This window comes from Drosophila melanogaster, chromosome 3R (genome assembly GCF_000001215.4).
Source record: "Drosophila melanogaster chromosome 3R".
NCBI lineage: Eukaryota > Metazoa > Arthropoda > Insecta > Diptera > Drosophilidae > Drosophila > Drosophila melanogaster.
This window is the reverse complement of record NT_033777.3, coordinates 6,195,618-6,214,901: the sequence shown is the minus strand read 5'-3', so window position 1 is coordinate 6,214,901 and position 19,284 is coordinate 6,195,618. Positions and strand designations below refer to the sequence as shown.

Below are 19,284 nucleotides of genomic sequence, written 5' to 3'. Positions count from 1 at the left end.
TTAATTTATTGCATCTATTACGGATTCAGCCGAGTCCCGCGGGCGTGACGACCCAACAGGTTGTGCGTCTGTTGGTCGTTTAGTGAGGAAATTCAATTAATTTCCCCTCCAAGAGCAAAGTTATTGAAAACACCGAAAATTGGCGTTCAGCCACAGAGCCTCTCGAATTTCCACGGAATTTGCACCGATCTGGAAGTAGGCTAGCCGGCTGGTCAGCTAAAGTGGCTAAAGTGGGACGCCTGGCCACGAAAGTGGTGTGTTCATGTGGTCGCAAAAGCCGCTAGTTGATCTGTACATAAACCGTTGCCTCCTCCGATCGCAGCTCCCAAATCAAACTTCACCAAAGCCAATTGCGTCCGCCCAGGCCACTTGCGGCATTAAGTGCACTGGGAAAAATCTTCAAAAACCCTTTTTCTTGATTAAGAAATTGTTTCCACCTCTCTATATCGTAGTCCTAGATCGGTGCTCTAAAATTGTTAGGATTTTAAGGCGTTTACATATAAAACATAGAAACCACTATTTATAGAAGTCTACGTTTTGCGATGACTTACACATTTTTTTAAGTGGCCTTCGGTTGGAGTCATAACAATTTCTCAATCTAAAGCAAGCCGCCTGGCTTGCCCCAGCAAAGCGGCTGCTGCGCTTTCTTTTGGAAAATGTGGTCCAGGCCAGTCGACTCCTCCGACGGTGTTGACATCTCCAAACACCACAGCCTTCTCGGCTACTCAGTTGCAGCTACTAGTATCACCTCTTTGGCTTTGGTATTGACTTTGAATTGGCCAAGCCAATCGGAGGAAGTTAGAGCCGTAGTGAAGTGTTATAAAAAGTTAAAAAACATAAGCATTCCAGGGAATTTTGAACAATTTGGTTTTTATAAATAATCACAGCCTTAAATATAGATAATATATATTTAAGCAGTACCCTAGATGACGAAATAAATACATCATATATACACGTTACAATCCTGTATGCCAGCAGACAATAGCTTAGATAAAAAAAAATTTCAATGTCAACAATCCAGAAGCTTTAAACTCCGGCAACATACAGGGCTTGAACCAATTTGGATTATGTTTAAAAAGAAAAGATAATCTGTAGCCACGGGAACTTCGAGCTCCAGATGATTTATTGCGATTTTCCCAAGCTCAATGGCAACCCTCGCTGAGACAAGCAAAGCCAAAAAACACGCCAGTCCACTTTTCCTCAGCTTCTTGGCTTAGCTTTTCATTGCCTTAATTAAAAGCTGCTTTTTATATTTATCGGCTTCGGCGCGAGTAAAAGCAGAGCAAGTGCAGAATTTGAAGACTCGTTTTGTAGTGAAATTTTTGCCGTTAATTGGAAACAGCTCTAGACCTCTGGCAAAGGAAACTATGGATGGCATCCTTCCTGTCCCAGTGCGAAATTCCTGTTTATTTTACAAACTTTATTTTATTTACAATTAGCGTAATAAATATTCTTATAGGAATGCAACAAGGCCGAAGGCCGAATAAATAACAACGCGGAGGTGGTTGGAGTCCTCGAAGTTAGCTCTTCTGAGGCTGTTGCTCGGCGACAATGTCCTTGCCGGAGTTTCGTCCATAGTATCCGTTGTAGGCCGCCTCCTGCGGATCCCCGAAGCTGACGGAGTTGCCGCCAACCTGCTGGCCCTGGACCTGCTGGCCCTGGTAGCTCTTGCTGTAGTAGTCGGTGTAGGGCTTGGCAAAGCTTGGCTCCTGGCGGTAGTAAGGTCCTGGAGCGCCTCCATGGCCGCCCTCAAAGTGCTCGTGGTGGTGGTAGTAGGTGGCAGCTCCCACTCCCTGGGGGTTGTACTCGGGGAAGGTGTTCTTGCCGCCAAACAGGCCCGACAGTCCACCGCCGAATGCTCCTCCAACACCACCTGGCGGACGGCACAGCTTGAAGTAGGCGAACAGACCGGGCAGGACAATAGCGGCCAATCCAAGGATCTTCTTGAGGCCAGCGATTCCAAGGATGAAGGGCAGGAAGAGCAGCAACTTCAGCTTGAAGATCTTCAGCACCAGCAGCAGGGGAATGATCATCTTCTTCAACTTCTTACGCGCTGCAATGGGTTATATCAAATTTATTATTGTAATGCTTGAAACCTCGAGGAAATGTTAAGACAATTAAATTCTCAATCGGCCTAGTATTATTTTTATAAGTTCAATGTTCCATGTCAAATTTCAAATGTCATTGCATTAGGAAAAGTAAATTATGATTCAATTAAACATTAACAAATGTATTGCATTGAAAATATAAATTAGAAATAATTTTAAAATTAAAACCATTCCTGACTCATTTGCATTTTTATCTATTTCGGATATTTTTATCCGCATTCAAATTTCTCTTTAACTCAACATAAATAATAATATGTAGACTTACAGAAATGTCCAGCCCGCTGTCCATCATCAATGAGGTCCAGTTCGCCATCAATGTCGTTTCCGATGAAGCGTGCTTCATAACGACCGGCTTCGGTGAGTTCCTCGGGCCACTCGACCTCTAGAGCCGTGGACTTGATGAAGCTGCAAGGAAGCGGAAACATGTCCGCGAATGAGCATTTACATTTTCATAAAAATCTCATATTTTATGCAAAAGCCGGGCCAACTTTGCGGCCCAAATTAATTTGCATCCGGCACGAGCCGCAGTCATTTGGCTAATTGTGACAGCTTACCGTTCGGCCCTTCGGAGTCCATATTTCAGCAGCTGATTCCACTCGTCGTCGTCGCCACGTGGCTCCTCGGAGTACTCGAATGGCTCCTGCAGCAAGGACCTCTGCTGGGTTTCTGGCAGTCGCACCACACGAGCAAAGTCGGAGAGCCTGGAAGTTAAAGGGATTCTTGATTAGCCTTCTCGTCAAGTGGTGTGTAACGCAAGAAAAATATGCCTATAAAAGTACGCCTTAACAAACCATTTCCCTCTAGATGAAATTCAGGTCGAGAAACTATATTTTTTACGTTGAGATTGTTAAGGAAGCCATTCTTTTCAAGTTACCGTTCAAGGGAAAATATGAAAGAGGCATCACTAGGAGATTCCTCTTCCCCAAAGACAGCAAGCGATTATTCCGTTTATAGTTGTATATACAATCATAGCGCTTACTTGTACTGGTCCTTGAAGAAGATCTCGTCGAAGGTGTTGAGCGCCTGAGTCTTGAAGCACTCGGAGAGGTCGCCGCCGAGGCAGTTGCTGTTGGTCCTGGCCAGGAAGGGATCGTTGTCGTTGCCCAGGCCAAAGATGCTGAGCAGGGAGGAGCGTCCGCGTTCCTCGCCAACTCCTGGCTGCTGTGCCTGTGGAAACTGTTGTTGCTGCTGGGGTTGCTGGATCTGCTGAGCCGGTGGCTGCGGTGCGTAGACTTGCTGGATGTTGTTGGACGACTGCTGGTCCGGAAGCCGAAGACCTTCGCCAGCCACCAGAGTGGCGAGGGCCAGAAAGATGAGCGCTCTCATTGCCATGGCTGTAAGCAGGAGAAGATGAAATGACTTAAACAAAGCTACTGGCACAAGTTTCGTTCGAGCCGCTGAAGTTTTCTCTCAATCACCCGATTATTCCAGCATTTTTGGCTCCGTCTCGCGATGTCAAAAAAGAAGTGTATATAGGCAACTATTTGGCTACTGCTTATTGGCTTAACGGATCGACTCTCCACTTAAAACTGACACACTTTTCACATGGCTTAGCGGTCCCGATGGCTCACTGTGCAATTAACCGCTCAAACGTAATAACTCTCGCTTTCAAGCCAACTTGACCACGGCTTACCACTCTTTGCTCTTCGGTGTTTACTGCTAACTCGACTTTGGTTTGCTTAAATTTCTCGTGGAGCTTTCTGCACCCAAAAATACAGATAAACCCACAGATGAGTTGGACCCAAAGTGAAATGCCGGCGGACCGGTTTGCCGGCTTAACCCTTTGTCGGCAATGAGGCGGGAAATGCTCGTAATTGAATTCCGTGCTAGAGCGCATAAACAGCGGGCCTAATGTGCTTTAAAAAGGTCAGCTCAGTCTGGTCAAGCAGAAGTGCAGTGAGGCGTTCCTAATGCGCATTATTGACAGTGGTTCGCATACTAACGGTAGGCGATAAAATGTCTACGAGATATGTACTAACTCTTGGTCATAACAAATTATGTAAAATAAAAAAGGATTCGCAATAAAATATCTTTCATTCTTTGCCATTTCTTTATATTTCGTAACTTTAAATTGGATATATAGAGACATTAAAAGAGTTTCAATCCCAAAAAGGAAATTTCCATTCGACATGTGGCCCAACCACTGTATTAAGATGGACGCCAGCTGAAATCGCACGCGAAAAGTTCGTTATGCTTCAGGGGCTTTTTTGGCCAGTTGCTTTTACTTTCGTTAGGCTTTCGTTATTTGGGCCAAATACAGACCGGGACTGGGACTCATCAGCGCGACGCTTGTGTGGCAATCCGCTAGTGGTATAGGCGAAACTAACAAAGAATTCGGCTCGCCCACCAACTTTAAAGAACTTCAATGTCCACGAGAAGAAAAGTTTGTGGGACGCCAAAGAGTATGCAACGAAAAACGCTTTATGGCGCGAAAGTGAAAAGTTTATGGCAATGGAAAGTCAAGCACCCGAAAGCACACAATAAATTGCGGATGTTTATGAGGAATCGTAATTGGATGGGAATGGGTGCGGAAGATTTATGGATTAGTGAATCATTATCGCTTCACGGCGAATATTTTGCACAGTCGGAGTGGTCTTTGCATGGCTATGTCGAAAGCGGTAACAAATTTTGGTCACTGTGTCTGTTGTGTTTGTTTCGCTATTTGTTTTGCTTTTTCATTTGCATTCGCCATTGAAGGTCAATGAAATGTGGACTGGTGATGGTCGGTATTACGAAATTACAGTGGCAATAAATGGAAATGATGGCTTTATCGGGTCGAAAGATTTAACAATTTATGTACACCCTTGAATAGCTCTCGTTTAGCAATGACTATGCCTATTTTGAACTTCTACTACTATTTTAACAATAAGATAAATACAAGTCTGCATTCGTTGAAAATAGCACTCCCTAAACGACTATCTACTAATCTGAATGATATTCAATATATTTAATGAACCTTAAAAACAGTGGCCTTTAATTCATTTACCGTATAAATTAAACTATTGTACATTAAATTTACACATGGCCATGCTTGAAATTATATTAATTTTCTTTGCAAAGTGTTCCAATAATCACAGATATAAGGACTTCTCTGTTCAGAGAACTGAATTTTCAGAAAATTTTAAATTTGCAACCGCTTTATTAAAGTACGGTTAAAAGTTATTGGCCACAATCGAATGGTCGTTTAAATTGGTAATGCAATGCTGGCGTTTCCCACATCTATATTATTTGCTTATTACACAATTTATCGCAGTTCATTTCACTTCACTTCACACAATTTTACATTCTTTTTTCGAACGGTTTTTTCCGCTGTTTACCTTTTGCTGTTTCCTATAAGCGCCTGGGGTGATTTTGGTTAGGTATATCCTTGACGCGTTTTCCGAGCGACTCTGTCTTTCTGCTGGCCGAAAGCGACTGTGCCGTGGCTGCTGGACGGCAAAGATTTTATATGAAATGCGAGAAGTGGCGAGAGGAGGAGTCGGTGGCGAAGTCAACACATGGAGACAATAGCCCAGCCACTGTCGTCGCTTTTGGCCCGCAACGATGATGGCTAAGAGGCAGATCTCAACGCGGTCGCACTTGCGGTAGGTTGTGGATACGATCAGTCGATCGGGTTTACTTTTGACTCCGTGGGTGAGAGACAACGACCTGTGCTTCTTCGCGTCCGGCTGGGCGAGTCGAGCGTTCGTGTGCCTTGAGAAAATCCCAAAATTATTGTGGCGCACGTCGAGGCCTTGGCTTTAATTCGAGTTTGATTTAAAGAGCCAACAAACTGTTCAAGTGACTCATTCCGGGAAAACGTACGTCACAGTCGCAGGGATTATGCAACTCTTGGCCTCTTGCCTCACATACGATTATTACTTTTACTGCAAACTGGTTTTTGGAACGCCCACGTTTAAAGTCAGGGCGAAATGCGAACCAGAGGAACCTGCATCCAGTGAGTTTTTGCATTGTCTGCAATTTCCTGCGGCGGCAACTGTGGGCCAATCGTGGGGCAACTGGGCAATTCCCCATCTGGCTGCCACAAAAATCAAAACAGGCGGCACTGCTGCGGGTTTTCCCGCTGCCACACTCGCACGATTTCCCGATTTTCCTCGGTCAGCGGAGGCACGATCTGCCAACGAGGCCGCAAACAGAAGCCCGCCGGCGGAAATTGTTTCCGTCAGTTCGAGGGCACTTGTGTGCGGAGGCGTGGCCGGGTGCAAGGCTGCGGTCGGAGACGCTTTTGTTTTGCCGGACATGTTGCCCAAGCCGCGTAATTGAATCATCTACTTGGGCAGCCCTTTAAAGCATCTGACCAGAACATTCCGCATACATATGTAAACGTAAATAACTAGAAAAGAAAAAAAAAGGAGAAAATCCGGTAACAGAAGAGCTAAACACAATATTTGCAGCACTTCCTCTTCCACTGCACAGATTTGCGCCCTAAATAAATAAACCTAGCTCAAATTTCCGAAAATATATTTACGAAACAATACTACAAGTCGAAGCGAAACGCAGTAGTCAGTAGTAGTGGTATCTTTTATTAAATATGTATTACTTCATTGTCCACTTTTAATTAAACGAGACATTCCAGCACTATTAGTATTCAGGTATCATATACTCAAATTATTAACAAACTGCATGTTTTAAGTAAAATACTATAGCACACATTTTTCCAAAGTCATTCCGCCGACTTTTTTATATGATTTCTTAGTCTTTTGTTAGTGCAGATTCAAGGTTCTATACTTGTGTAAAATATAGATATTTTATCAAAAACGTTTGACAACATATCTTGCGAAAAATACAAATTGACTAACTAGTTTCGATTGCTTATTGTCACTAGGATCACTTCATTAAAGCTGAAAGCAATGAACCACTTAAAAGCACGTAACTTACATATAAATGCATATACTTACCAGACACTCAAACACATGTTTGCTTGTAATTAAGTTTCTTGCTGCCCCAAGTCCTTTAGATATTTCTGTATAATGCAAATGTTTGCACTAAAATAGGAAAGGTGTTTTCGAGCTGGTGTCGTCAGGCAAGCTCTTTCTCCATGCAACCAATTTAAACAGGAATTCGCTTAAGAAGCCATGCCCTTGTTTCTTCGCCCAATCAAGCGCAAAGAGATTTCAATAAGTTTGGTTTATTTCTGGTGGTACAACATGATTTTGTTGAATAATTTAAGGACATTGAACAATGCTCGCTGACTAATCGCATAATAACAACAGAATAAATAGTTAAAAATAGTCGGGTTAGGTTTAAAAATAGTCGTAGGCTAGAAATAAATACTTAAAATTCAGCTAAATGGCTAAAAATAACAGCATCCTCCAGTAATTGGTGCTGGTGCTAATTAAACTACGAAACAAACTTTTCTATTTACAGCGTATTAATGAAGCCCCGTCCCTGCCCCTGCGCACCAACCCCCACCCGCCGCCGACAGCTGCCGTCTGACGAACCTCTATATATGGCTAGGCTATCCTATCTAAAGTACGATTTGCATAATTACACCGCCCATCCCCAGAAGGCAGGCATCCGTCAGACGGACTTTTGACGTGACTCCCACGAACTTTGCTGTCATCTCGACCCCATACCGTCCGAGAGATGGCTCCGAGACCTTTAGACCCCGTCTACGCCAGCTTGCGGGCCTGGACCAGTTTGTTGATGTCGTTGTAGGTGGACAGCATTGCCGGGTTCTCGAGGTCCTTCAGCTCCTTGCACTTGGCGAAGGACTCGTCGCAGTCGACGCCGTCCTGACCGTCCTTCGCCGCTCGCATGTACTTGAAGAATCGCAGGATGTCCGGGTTGTCGGAAGTAGGCTTCCGCAGCTCGTTCAGTTCCCTAAAAGTGGGAGTGACGGTAGTTGAATTAAATGTAAAGCACACAAATGTTAAAGCTATTAATATGAATAAGTGATTTCTGTGACTGCCTAAGTTAGAAAGCTCATTCGTTGATCTCCTTTGAGAAGCGTCAGCAGATTTTGATTGTTTCAATGTTATTAATTTTGTTAACATTAAAATTAAAAATGTAGACAATTACAGGTAGCTTAATTAAAAGCTGACATGGTATTAATATTAATCTTATTAATATAAAACATAAATAAGGCAACCAAGCATACCGATACACGTACTGACACCTTAAGCTTTCATTTAAATTTCGATTGATGGTTATTTCTACCCTTATTAATTTGGCCTCGACTAAAGGCACTTTACTGAAATGAAATAAGGAATGGTATTCCTTTAATCAATACCCTACTGTAATTGCTCAACTGCGATTAATTACGGCATACTTTCGGGCGGAAACCGAACTCACCTGCTTTTTTTTTTTTTTTTTTTTTTTTTTTTTTTTTTTTTTTTTTTATTTATTTAGAAGCGATGAATCAATACAATGCAGTAACAGTAACATAACAGCGCAATTAACATATAAAAGATAAAACCAAACCTCTCACTAATCATGTGAGGACTTACAACACTCACCTGCTGAGTTGAGCTGAGACCAGGTTGCTGTACGGAGCATACTTCGCGGGGTTGGCGTACATCAGGCAGATGAGTTTCTCGCGGCAAGCTTCGTTCTCCGGATTCAATTTGAGCTGGGCAAACACCGAGTCCAGGCGGGACAATAGTGGACTGTAGAAGGGGTCATAGTTGGACAGCAAAAGCGACGAGCTGGGCACCTTCTGGAAGCTCTGGAACGTGTTCATCACGGCCGGCGTTGGTTTCTTCGTCATTCCTGGAGCTCCGCCACCAGCTCCGGCGCTGAAGGATCCTGACATGCTCTGGGAGTTTTTGAAGGAGGCAGCGCCAATGCTCTGCAGAGCACTCAGATAGGTGTCCTGCATCATCTGCTGACCTCCATAGCGCGACAAAGTGGCCTGGTTCACCGAGTTCCCATTGACCTGGGCATATTGCGCCTGCTGCTGTGATGCCTCTGCAAGGTAAAAAAAATCGGAATAACTATCATCTAGACAACATCTTCTATTTCAGATGGCCCACCTGCATTGTACTCGTAGCCGGCTGGCGTTTTGCCCTCGTCCGCCAGGGAAAATTTGCTGTCATCATCGAAATTCATGCTGTTGTCCCGGAAGTCCAGTTCTTGTGGCGGCTCAATGGGGCGGATAAACAACGGCACCGACCCAGCCGAGCCGGAAGTGATGCCTAGCCCAAAGTAATACAAATGTTTAAATTTATTCAAGTGCCTTAAGCCGATGTACTTACCCTTGCCAATCAGTCGGCTTACACTGCTGATGATGGTTGGCAGGAACATGGCGAAGAGCACGCTCTTCAGCACTTGCAAACCCATATAGATGGGCCACATCACCTTCTTCAAACCTGTAGTGGAAAATGGTATGTTGTTAATTAAGTTAACAAGAAGCAAATACCAAGCGAGAATCAATGACGTAAAGAAATTCAGTGTTGGTTTGATTACAACTGATTGAGATACTGTTGTGAGTAACGATGTTTGAGGTATCCGATTTTTCTTTCTGTTTTTAGTCACTTTAAAGTTGTGGTATAAATATTTGTTGATCTGTACTAAATTTTTACTTAATTTATTTTCTGCTTCAGGAATGGTTTTTCATGGAGAAGACATTAAATATGTCAGGCAAATGTTGTTATTAAAAAATTAAGTTTTATATATTTACTTAAGTAGAAAAACAATGAATGGAGATTTAAGGATCAAAATAGTTAGGACATTCTTTTACTTACCGCTAAAGAAAAGCAGTCGGGCGCTTTCAAAAGCCCTTGGAACATTCAGCTCAACGTTGGTGTCCTCCAAAATGCTTCGGGTGGTGCGCTTGCCAGTATAAGATTGTGGGTGCGAGTGGTTCTGCTGAAGAGCCAGGACCAAACCAGGAGTGGGCTCATATCTGCCGTTGCTGAAGAACTGCTCCACGTAGTCCACGAGCAGATCCTCCAGACCTTTTAGTTCGGCGTCGATAGAGGTAATGGTTTGGTTTTTAAAAGCGGCTGCCGAACTTTCGGACTCCTGCTTTCTGGGTGAATCCGAGGGGTGTTTAAAGTTCCGTCGACGCATGGCCACCGCCAAGCGCAGATCACTCTCGCTCTCCGCCGGCTGGAACACTCTGTACTGGCCCGACTTTGTGAATACATTCCTCGAAATGAACTCCGGACTGATGTCGATGGGTAGGATGGGCCGGAATGTGTCATCGTTGCGCGGCTGTCCCGCCATCGTAGTGAGGGGCTGACTATAGAGGGCTCCTGCATCCAATTCCGATTCCGGAACAGCTGCCGGTATCATCGCCACTTTGCAGAGCAAGATAATTCCATAAAGCAGCGGACTGCATCGCCGCTTTCTGTGGCTGTTTGCTTTTAATTTCGCCCCGTCGATGTACTGGCTACCCATTTTCATTATCCTTCGCCTTGCAGCTGCACTCGCATGCCAAGGTTCTCGCTTCGCTTCGACTCGACTCGATTCGGTTCAGTTTTCTGTAACGAATAATTGCTTTTTCAGAGGGGAATTCTCTTCTCGACGCGATGGAGTTGTGGCCAATTTCCGCGAACTCAGCGCGGTTGGCACACGAATAAATAACTTTGGGGAACGTGACAAGCAACTGGAAAAAATACGCAACCTGATAAGCGCATTACGTGCGTCCTTGAACGGATAAAAGTACACGGAAACTCAGGTACAGTTGGAAGGCACCCTTTTCTTTTATTGTCCCAAATAAATAATTAATTTAAGCCCCATTCGAAAAGTTTAAAAACTGCGCACTCTATCTGCGCCGGCATATTTACGAATTTATAATGGAATTTAGTCTGGAAAGAGTTAAATTTGTCATCAATTTTTGTGTAAAATCACTCATTTAATTGTTGTATTTAAAATCTTTGCTAGCCATTTGCTAACTAATAGTTTTTCCATTGGCCATAATCGTTTATTGACTGGCTATATTTATTTTTAACATTCAGTATGTACATATGTAAAATGAACAGTGTGTATGCAAAAGGTAATATATGAATATAATCTATTTAATTACATAAATTGGCTGCCCACCAATTTATTGTTTCAGTTTATGTTTGCCAATTTAAGGGGTTGATACAATTCATTCACTGATTGCCCTTTCTAAAACTATTTTCACAATTTTCACAGTTCGTGCGTGAATTTTAGCTAATTTTGTTAAGCACTTAAACCTTTTCGTTGTTTGAGTCAAACGATCAGGCAACTCGATTTTGTGTATAAATACTTTCCATTTCTATTGAGGAAACCGGCAATTGAAACAGTTTATTTAACTAATTTTCCGAAGAAAATAAATGGATGATGCTAAATATGATGATTTTAAATATTTTCGGCCTGTTTTTTGGAGTGCACTTTAAACAATATTGTTTGTTTCGGCTAGGTCGCTAATCAGGCCGGGTAATGCGAATGATTTCCCATTTCACATTTTCTGGGCATCCCAATTGGAGGGGCTCGTGCTCAGCTCCACCCACACCACCCACTGCTCCCCTTAAAAACGCCACTCTTGGGCACACAAAGCACGTCGCCAACTTTTTATTTGCCTTTGGCATTCGTCGCACTCGCTATGCGACACGCCATTCATTCGGCATTCGCTGTTCCCCCAATTCCATCCACACTTTGGGGCTCCGGAGTGGAGAGCTCCGCGCTGGGGAAAAGTGAAAATGTACACTGCTTTGTTTGTGTTTACCGAGCACGGACGCCTCGGATGCGTTGGCGCTACCTCCAGACTTTAGACATTGGGCTTCGGGCTTCAGGCCTTCGACTCTGGTCCAGATCACGTTATTTTCATGTTGCATTTTCACTTTCGATTTTCACGGCGAGCGGCAGTGGCATGAAAACTATTACAGAACTGAGTTTGTGGCTCTTAAGCCGCAAATTGCACCCACAAGTGCGCTGCTCAAAGCGAATCAGCGAACTTCTTGTTTTCCAGTTTATTTGTTGGCTCCGCCATCAAAGCCAAGAGTCGGTCTTCTGCAGTCGACTGTAAACTAAATTGAAAAAACACATGTCGGCAGGTGGTAAGAATGCTACCCGGTTAATTACTCAAATGGTATAGCAGTGGAAATCCGAGGAGCAGGGGGAACGTCTGATTACACTGACTATCAAGTTGCACTAAAGACTTCGGGAACAGATGTTTGAGGTCAGCCAAATGCCGGGGAGGAAATTTAAAACAGAAGTTACGCACTTTGCGAGCTGGATTTTTCTAAATTAAATTTGCTTTGCTTTGCTTAGGTTGCTGTAAAATATTCAATTATTAAACGCTATTCTCACTAATGGCAAAAGTTCACCTAATAAATTTATTGACACAAAATAAATTATAAAATTCACGGCAAAATGTATGTTCTCTTTATTTTATTGTGAGCTTGCATCTGAGTGGTAGAGCTGAATCCAATTCAATGGAAACTGCTTATAAGCCGCACTGACTGATTGAAAATTGTTTCTCCTCGGTGGTCGGAAAATGAGAAATTTCCCATGAAATGCAATGGGGCACTTTGTAAGCCTGAAAACAGCTCAGTTTGCTTTGTTTGAGCATCAAGATGCATCAAGCGATTTGAGGAGACAGTGGGCTAGTAGTATCTGAGCCGCTAATGGAAACATTATGATCATTGACAGTCCATTAGGGCCATCATTTATAGGTTTGCGCTTTCGTCGAGAGAATTCCCCTGTGCGGCCGTCTAAACATCTCATTAAAAAGTATTGCCAGCCGACTTAAGCTCCCTGCTCCTCCGGTGGAGGGTAAAACAGTTTTGCTTTAATTATTCACATAGTGCACGCTTTCGGGTCATGGGTCATGGCAATGGCATCATGCAAATTAATTTAAAACATTACAATTAGAACTAAATTCTGAACCCTTTGAGCCCCGCCTCTTCTCCAGCAAGACACGGTTATGGGTTGTGGTCGGTCTACCTTCATGCTCTGATATTCCGCTCTGATATAGTTAAGACAAACTTTTCGCAAAGGCAGCGTTTAATCAGATTTCTGCCTCCCTGCTTTTACCATATTGCTCTTTTCTCCGTGCAGCGGCGCTCATCCGAGGCTAAGTTTCCCAATTAAGTCACAAAGTTTCCAGGGTTCTGATCTAATGGAAACCGATGTCTCGGCCGCACATGCTCCATATTTTCAGTGGCTCCATCTCCGCGAAGGGCGTGGGTCATGGGGCTAATAAGCTGGCAATCATTGTTTGCGACACGCCCGTCTAACGACTCTAAAAAACGCACAAAGTATCAAACTTAGACGTCGGCAACCAGTTTGGTTGACAAACAGCGGCCACTAACGGTCGAAAACGCTCGTAAACGCGCTGCATCGTAACTGTTAGTGTGTGACATAACTGTTAAGTCCAAACATGGCCGAGAACAAGTTGGTCGAGACCCCAGGTTGGTCGCGACCCGAGGAGAGTCTGTTGCCCATATGTTCTGGTCGGCTGGCAGGTGCATTTAGCCACAAACACACACTGTCTCTGCTGGACAAATTGCGATTCATGGTCGAGAAGGTCGACTTTGTGGCAGTTAATAATTTCGAATGAATTCACATTCCCTTGTGGAATATCTTTTAACGGAAAATATTTCGGGGAAGGCCAAATGAATATTCGGTCGTTTCGGTCATACTTGTATAAAGTTAATTCAGGAATTGAAATCAGAAGCAAGTTTAAGTTAATGGAAGTGGCGATGATAACTACGAGCCTTAAGCAGTGGAAAATACAAGGATTCTTATAAAATCGAGACAAGATAATAACTCGAATGTCCGAGTGCCTTATTACATCTTTATTATGCTAAAATGTTATCGAATTGTGGAAAGCTTCTGTTGCTTAAAGTAACCTCTATCCAATCCATGCGATAAAATCAGATGTGTATTTACTGTGCGAAACCTTCGTCACGCTTTAATCTTTGGCAGCTCGGAGCCGAGCATACGATAAATTTTGCCTGACAAATCCTGAATGGATTCAACGAGCAGTTTTCTCGACTTAACGGGTCTTGCGCGAAAGCGGAATAATGGCAGCTACGTGAGGAACTGGCCCAGACCTTCTCCGCTCCGAATGGCTTTAATCCATTCCGGGGTAGGACTTTCGGTTTCAGCCGGTCCCCCGACAGCCCAGCAACCGGGTAACGCAATTTCTGCGGATTGGAATTCGGGTTTCGCCAATTAGCCGCCAATTTGGCCGCGATGTTAGCAGGCCATTAGGCGATGATTGTTTTACGGGGCGTTTCCACTCACTCGCACTCGCATTGAGTGATTTGAATACGAGCCCAGCACCCGGGAGGTGTTTCTGCTATTTACCCGCTACTCAGCTGGGCTTTAGAAAGTCGACTGCTATTTATGTCATTAAGTCGGTGCTGTAAGTCCAAATTAAATTCACTGGCAGAGTGATGCAATCGTTGCCATCTGTAAATTTAACCAAATGACATTTAATCCACCGCCAATTCATGCCGGATTCAAGTGCCCGTGAAACCACTCTGACATGCCCATCCGCCATCTTTCGAGGATGTCGGGCGAGAGCACTTCCATATGGAATATCAGTGTGAATGCGGTCTGCATCTGCAGCTGTCGGATGATATGAGTGCTCTCGACAAGAAAGTTGCTTCTCCAGCAGGCGGGATTAAAGAGCTGGCAAAATGAAAGTGCGAGTCGGGCGAATAGCTCGTAGTCGGGAAAACACTCATGACTCACGAGGATGTGCACCCGTGGCTCTGCGTCTGCCTCTTTATCCGAATCCCAACCTACTCGCATTTCTCTAAGCTGCACCACTGAACCACTGCACCACTAACCACAATTCCATGGTTCACTGGAAAATAATGCGTGCGCTGCAGACCAATTAAAAGCAATGATAGGTGCATTTAAAAAAAAGTTTGGGGACTTTAAATATGATATGTTAAAGGGCTTCAAACTTATTGTAAAATATAACATTATTCTAAGACAGCGACCCTTGGAAGAGACAACCAAAGTCCGTCATATTTTTTGTCTTTTGTTTTCTTAACTTGATACCATCTTCATCGAGGTCTATAATTTGTCACTGTGTTGCCCACTCCTCCGCTCATGTCATTTTAATAATTTGCAGTTGATCGACTGAGACGAGAGCTTTCTTCGACGCATTTTTACGGGCTGTGAGCCGAAAAAAGAAAGTGTCGTTAAACATTTAGCGACGCTTCGATTGCCGGCCGAGCTGAGCAGATGATTCCCTTTTGGCCAGTTGGGGTAGGCCAGCTGGTCGGCTTACGTAACGTAGCTCGACAATTAATTACGAAGATTGCGGGGCTTTTCTATTAAGTTAGCGGCCAGTAGTTCCCGCACACAGTGTGAGACTCCAATATACGATTACAAAGGGAGATAAAAAGATACAGATGCGGAGGAGCGGCGAAATGGCGAATGGCTTTAAAGAGCCACAGCAGTGTCTACAGAGAAATGTTAACAATCGGTTTCTTGTCTATAGTATCTTGTCGGTGGCAACAACCTTCTCTCTAGCAGGCAATAGTTATTGCTCATCAATTGTTGGAATCCAGAATCGTAAAAAAAGATTGCACGGAGGATCTGGATAGTGATTAATGAGGCCTCTCACTGGCGGTCATCAATTACATCTCAATTTACCTTCTCGCAGTCGGGGGAGCTTGTAATTCCTGCAGGAGTTTCTGGTTCACTCGGCTGGCTGGCAATTAAATTTTTGCATTCGGCAGCGGAGAACTTTCTTCAGCAGACTTTCGTTTCTGTATGTTTCGAAATCGGAATTGCATTCACTGCCGCTCCGCGTCGGCTCTCCGATTTAGCTTGGTGAAAATGCTGGCCGAAACCCGTTCACTCACTGGCTCACTTCCTTTGTCAATGCAATTGCTGCAGCTCGTTTCACTTTAACAACACTTAGATTCACTGCATCGGAGTTTTAGCCTCTGCAAACAATATACCCACTTTGAACTAGAGCAGCACACGCCACTGTAGTCTGTATTCTGGCAGTTATTATAATCAGAGGCTCGGGATCGCAAACTTATATTCCCGCTTTACTCGCGCGTCTGCGTCTGCCTTTCAGCTCGCGAAGATTTGGACTGCCGGGCGAAAGCCAAACGGCGGGTGCCATCAACCAGTTTTACCTTACGAAGCGCTACGTGAGCGAACCCACTTCTTACGTAGCGAAGAGCGGCCTAAGAGAGTCTCTTGGCCAGGGTTTGAGCCGGGCCAAGTGCTGAACTCAACAGCTGCTGTGGTAGATCACTACACGGAAAAAAATGGGAAAGTGCTGCCGCTCGTCATCTATATTTCATATAAGGTTTATTTTAAGTTCAAATTAGTAAGAGTAAGAGTGTGAAAATAAAGATGTGTAAGTTTAAGAATAATCCTAATTGTGCGCTAAAACATAATTTTCTATGTTTCAAAAGAAATCTCAGTGCCTCATCAGTGACCATCATCCATTTTCTCTCCTACACGGAAAATTAGTCGCTAATGAAAACGGCTCCTCTGCGGCCAAAAAATAATTAAAACTGCAAACTACAACGTCGCAGCGAAACTGCATGTCAATTTTGCATGTGAATATAAATAAATAATACAAAGCTATAAAAATAAGTCAAGTCATGGCGCGAATAATAGTCACCATATGCTAACGGAAAGCGGTCACTTAGTTAGTCAGTCGCCGTCTTAGTCGAACTTTCGATTTTGTTGGCCCTGCGAGGGAAGCAAGCTGACCTCTGTTGAAAAACTTGGCCAAGAGTTGCCGCAAACTTTATTTAATTTCTTACAATTTGTTTCTTGTGTTTTTCCACGCCAGAAGCGGTTAAACTTTTGATATACTGAGGTCCTCACGCCATTTGCACTCGATTAAAATAATTAATATTGCAAATGGCTAAGAAATTTAATAACTTTAAATGAAGATAAACAGTATCCATTCAAATTTAAAATCAATGCGAAGCATTAGCTCTTTTTGAATATAAATTATTTTGAAAGAGATTTTAAAAACGGAAATTATAATCCAAACTAATGATTGAATAAGATAAATAAATATATACGGATATATATACATACATATACTGATATACGAATATATTTCGGCTGTATACAGAGTTTCTTGTTCCAGGAGTCCTTTGCAACAGTTTCGATGGCAAACTTAAATGTTACCCCTAATGGCTGTCATATTGTATTGGGCTTTTGGGTTTCAGGAATCGAAAAAACCATGCTTGACTGATTTGAAAAAGTAAACCTTCCAGGCTGTATCTTTCTATTTGCTATATATATACTGCGGTCTTTTCGCAGACCCAATGATATCTACTGAAATATATGTTATCTTTGAAATGCACATGTTGTCGTCATGGGGATTAGAGGCTTAGGGATTCCGAACATAGGGGGAAAATGCAGTTGTGCACATCTGCCGAGCATTTTCGATTTCTATAAATATTTAAGCTGAACTAGTTTTGCTGCGTACATTGTAAGCAGATTTTCACTTATTTATAAATTGTCGCCGTTTGATCTGTGAACGGGTTTTGTGGGCCGGTTTACGCATGGGAAAGTCGTCGTTTAGAATTGGCCAACTGAGCGTCACATTGATATTAATTTCTGGTGACAAACTTTGCCATTGACTTGTGGCTAACGAGCGGAAACACTCCGCTCCCTATCATCAAACCATCAAACCACAAAGCCGACGAACCACTGAACCACTGGGAAGCTCAAAAGCCAAAACGAAATGAAAGCCAGTTTATGAGACCGCAAAATCAATAAGCACTCTCAATGTTACAATGGTCAGAGCAATGTTTTCTAAAAGCCCAACGCAAATCGGGGCCAACTTCTTTGCCCGAGAAAAGGCTGAACAATTGACTGCGAGTATCACCCATTTTGGTCATCCCCTGTGAAAGTGTTCGTTGCGAATTCATTTAGCACCTATTAAAGAGCCGCCAAAGATGTCAAAGAAAGCCAGGCATCCTCTACCATTTTCGATTGACATGTGTCCAACGGCAGCGGGATGCAAAGTCTTAGGTGCCTTGAACCCATCCATATATTACGTTACATCTCCCCTCAATCCAAGTATGAGTCTGAATCCGATCGATTGGTATGCGGAGGGGGTCTCGGCCTGCCGCAAATATTTGCAAACCTTTGCTTTGAATTTTATTCCAATCATTAATTCCACTTTTACTCATAAATATGCTCACGCCGGCTTCGAAAAATGTCGATGCCGGCAAGTTTGGTTAACTCTAGATGCTTGGCGATACTCGCACACACCCAGAATGCTTTTGTCAGCATTGCGCAATCTGCATGAGAAGAAAGTGAGATGGGTCTGCGTAATCAGCGCTCCGTAGAGAGGATGGCGATGATGGTGTTGACCAGGGGGTTTGGGAATGGGAGTTGATGGTGTGGAGCCGGCTGAGTGTGACAAAAAATAAGGTAAACACTTTCACGAGCTCGAGTGCAAAAGGCCGTTACGAGCCGTCAAAACAAACCGTTGACAGTTTTACAGCAGCCAGAAACAGGTGAGGTGATGAGGCCTCACCTGTCGCATCACTCATTCCCAACGAAATTTTTAATTAGTTTATTTTGTTTTTTGCTTTATTTTCACGCTGTCGGTGCCTGGTGGGAACATTTCTCTTTTCAGCTATGATCCACAATTCACTCGCCACCGGTCACATTTGTGTCACACGTCGCCGAACTATGAACCCACCTGCGACTTTGAGGAGATTGTGACCGACCACGAAGGAGCTTTTACCCAAATTGAAATTTAATCATACACTAATTTAGCATACCTGTCGCTCATCCAGAGAGCCTTACCACATCTGCTAATGACTTAATCATAGCGAACATAAAACTATCTTAATTGTAATGCGTATTTAAGTTTCAATGGTTATGCTAGTTGGATTCTTAGCTCTTCCAAAGCAGTGTTTCACAAGTATATATCCTAAATGTATAAGTAGTCTGGTTCTCAAACTGTGTCGTACATACTCATGCGCTATTTTTATGGGTCGTAGGTTTTTATGCTGCAGCTGCTTGAGTGTCGAACCCACAAAAGTCTTAAAAGTTAAGTGTTCGGCGGGTCAGCTGCTGTTTATTGCTGTGGTTGTTAGGCTTCCAGATACGGTGTATCTTTTTTTTGGCTCACTTCCTCGAGAATCATTTCAATTGTGTTAAAATATCTTTAAAGAGTAAAAATATATTTCAATTTACACACCTTACATACTTTATACCTATACAGAACTCTTAGATAACTTACCATGCTTAATTCTTGATACATATTTATTCCAAAGTGCCACTTCATTTGTGTAAGAAA

The 19,284-nt window shown here is 43.3% G+C and overlaps 2 protein-coding genes across 4 annotated transcripts, besides 1 other annotated feature; both read right to left on the bottom strand.

Annotated features, from left to right (window-relative positions):
- Window positions 1-1,408: 1,408 nt before the first annotated feature.
- On the bottom strand, window positions 1,409-5,529 carry Osi2 (Osiris 2). 3 transcript variants are annotated; one of them, NM_001275374.1, is made up of 5 exons: window positions 5,426-5,529; window positions 3,088-3,442; window positions 2,663-2,809; window positions 2,374-2,513; window positions 1,409-2,053 (listed from the first exon to the last, which is right to left on the bottom strand). In NM_001275374.1, exons 2-5 carry the CDS (start codon window positions 3,438-3,440, stop codon window positions 1,521-1,523), a joined length of 1,173 nt encoding a protein of 390 aa, NP_001262303.1. In that variant the 5' UTR covers window positions 3,441-3,442; window positions 5,426-5,529; the 3' UTR covers window positions 1,409-1,520. The 3 variants fall into 3 exon arrangements, with proteins under 3 accessions (NP_001262303.1, NP_649621.1, NP_731052.2); NM_141364.2 differs by lacking the exon at window positions 5,426-5,529 and adding an exon at window positions 3,742-3,903; NM_169130.2 differs by lacking the exon at window positions 5,426-5,529 and adding an exon at window positions 3,527-3,713.
- A 1,694-nt stretch (window positions 5,530-7,223) lies between these two features.
- Osi24 (Osiris 24) lies at window positions 7,224-16,091 on the bottom strand. The gene is made up of 6 exons (NM_141363.2): window positions 15,639-16,091; window positions 9,794-10,534; window positions 9,305-9,418; window positions 9,083-9,244; window positions 8,567-9,017; window positions 7,224-7,931 (listed from the first exon to the last, which is right to left on the bottom strand). The coding sequence occupies exons 2-6, from the start codon at window positions 10,455-10,457 to the stop codon at window positions 7,721-7,723; spliced, it is 1,602 nt and encodes a 533-aa protein (NP_649620.2). The 5' UTR covers window positions 10,458-10,534; window positions 15,639-16,091; the 3' UTR covers window positions 7,224-7,720.
- Window positions 8,409-8,560: a mobile genetic element.
- Window positions 16,092-19,284: the final 3,193 nt, after the last annotated feature.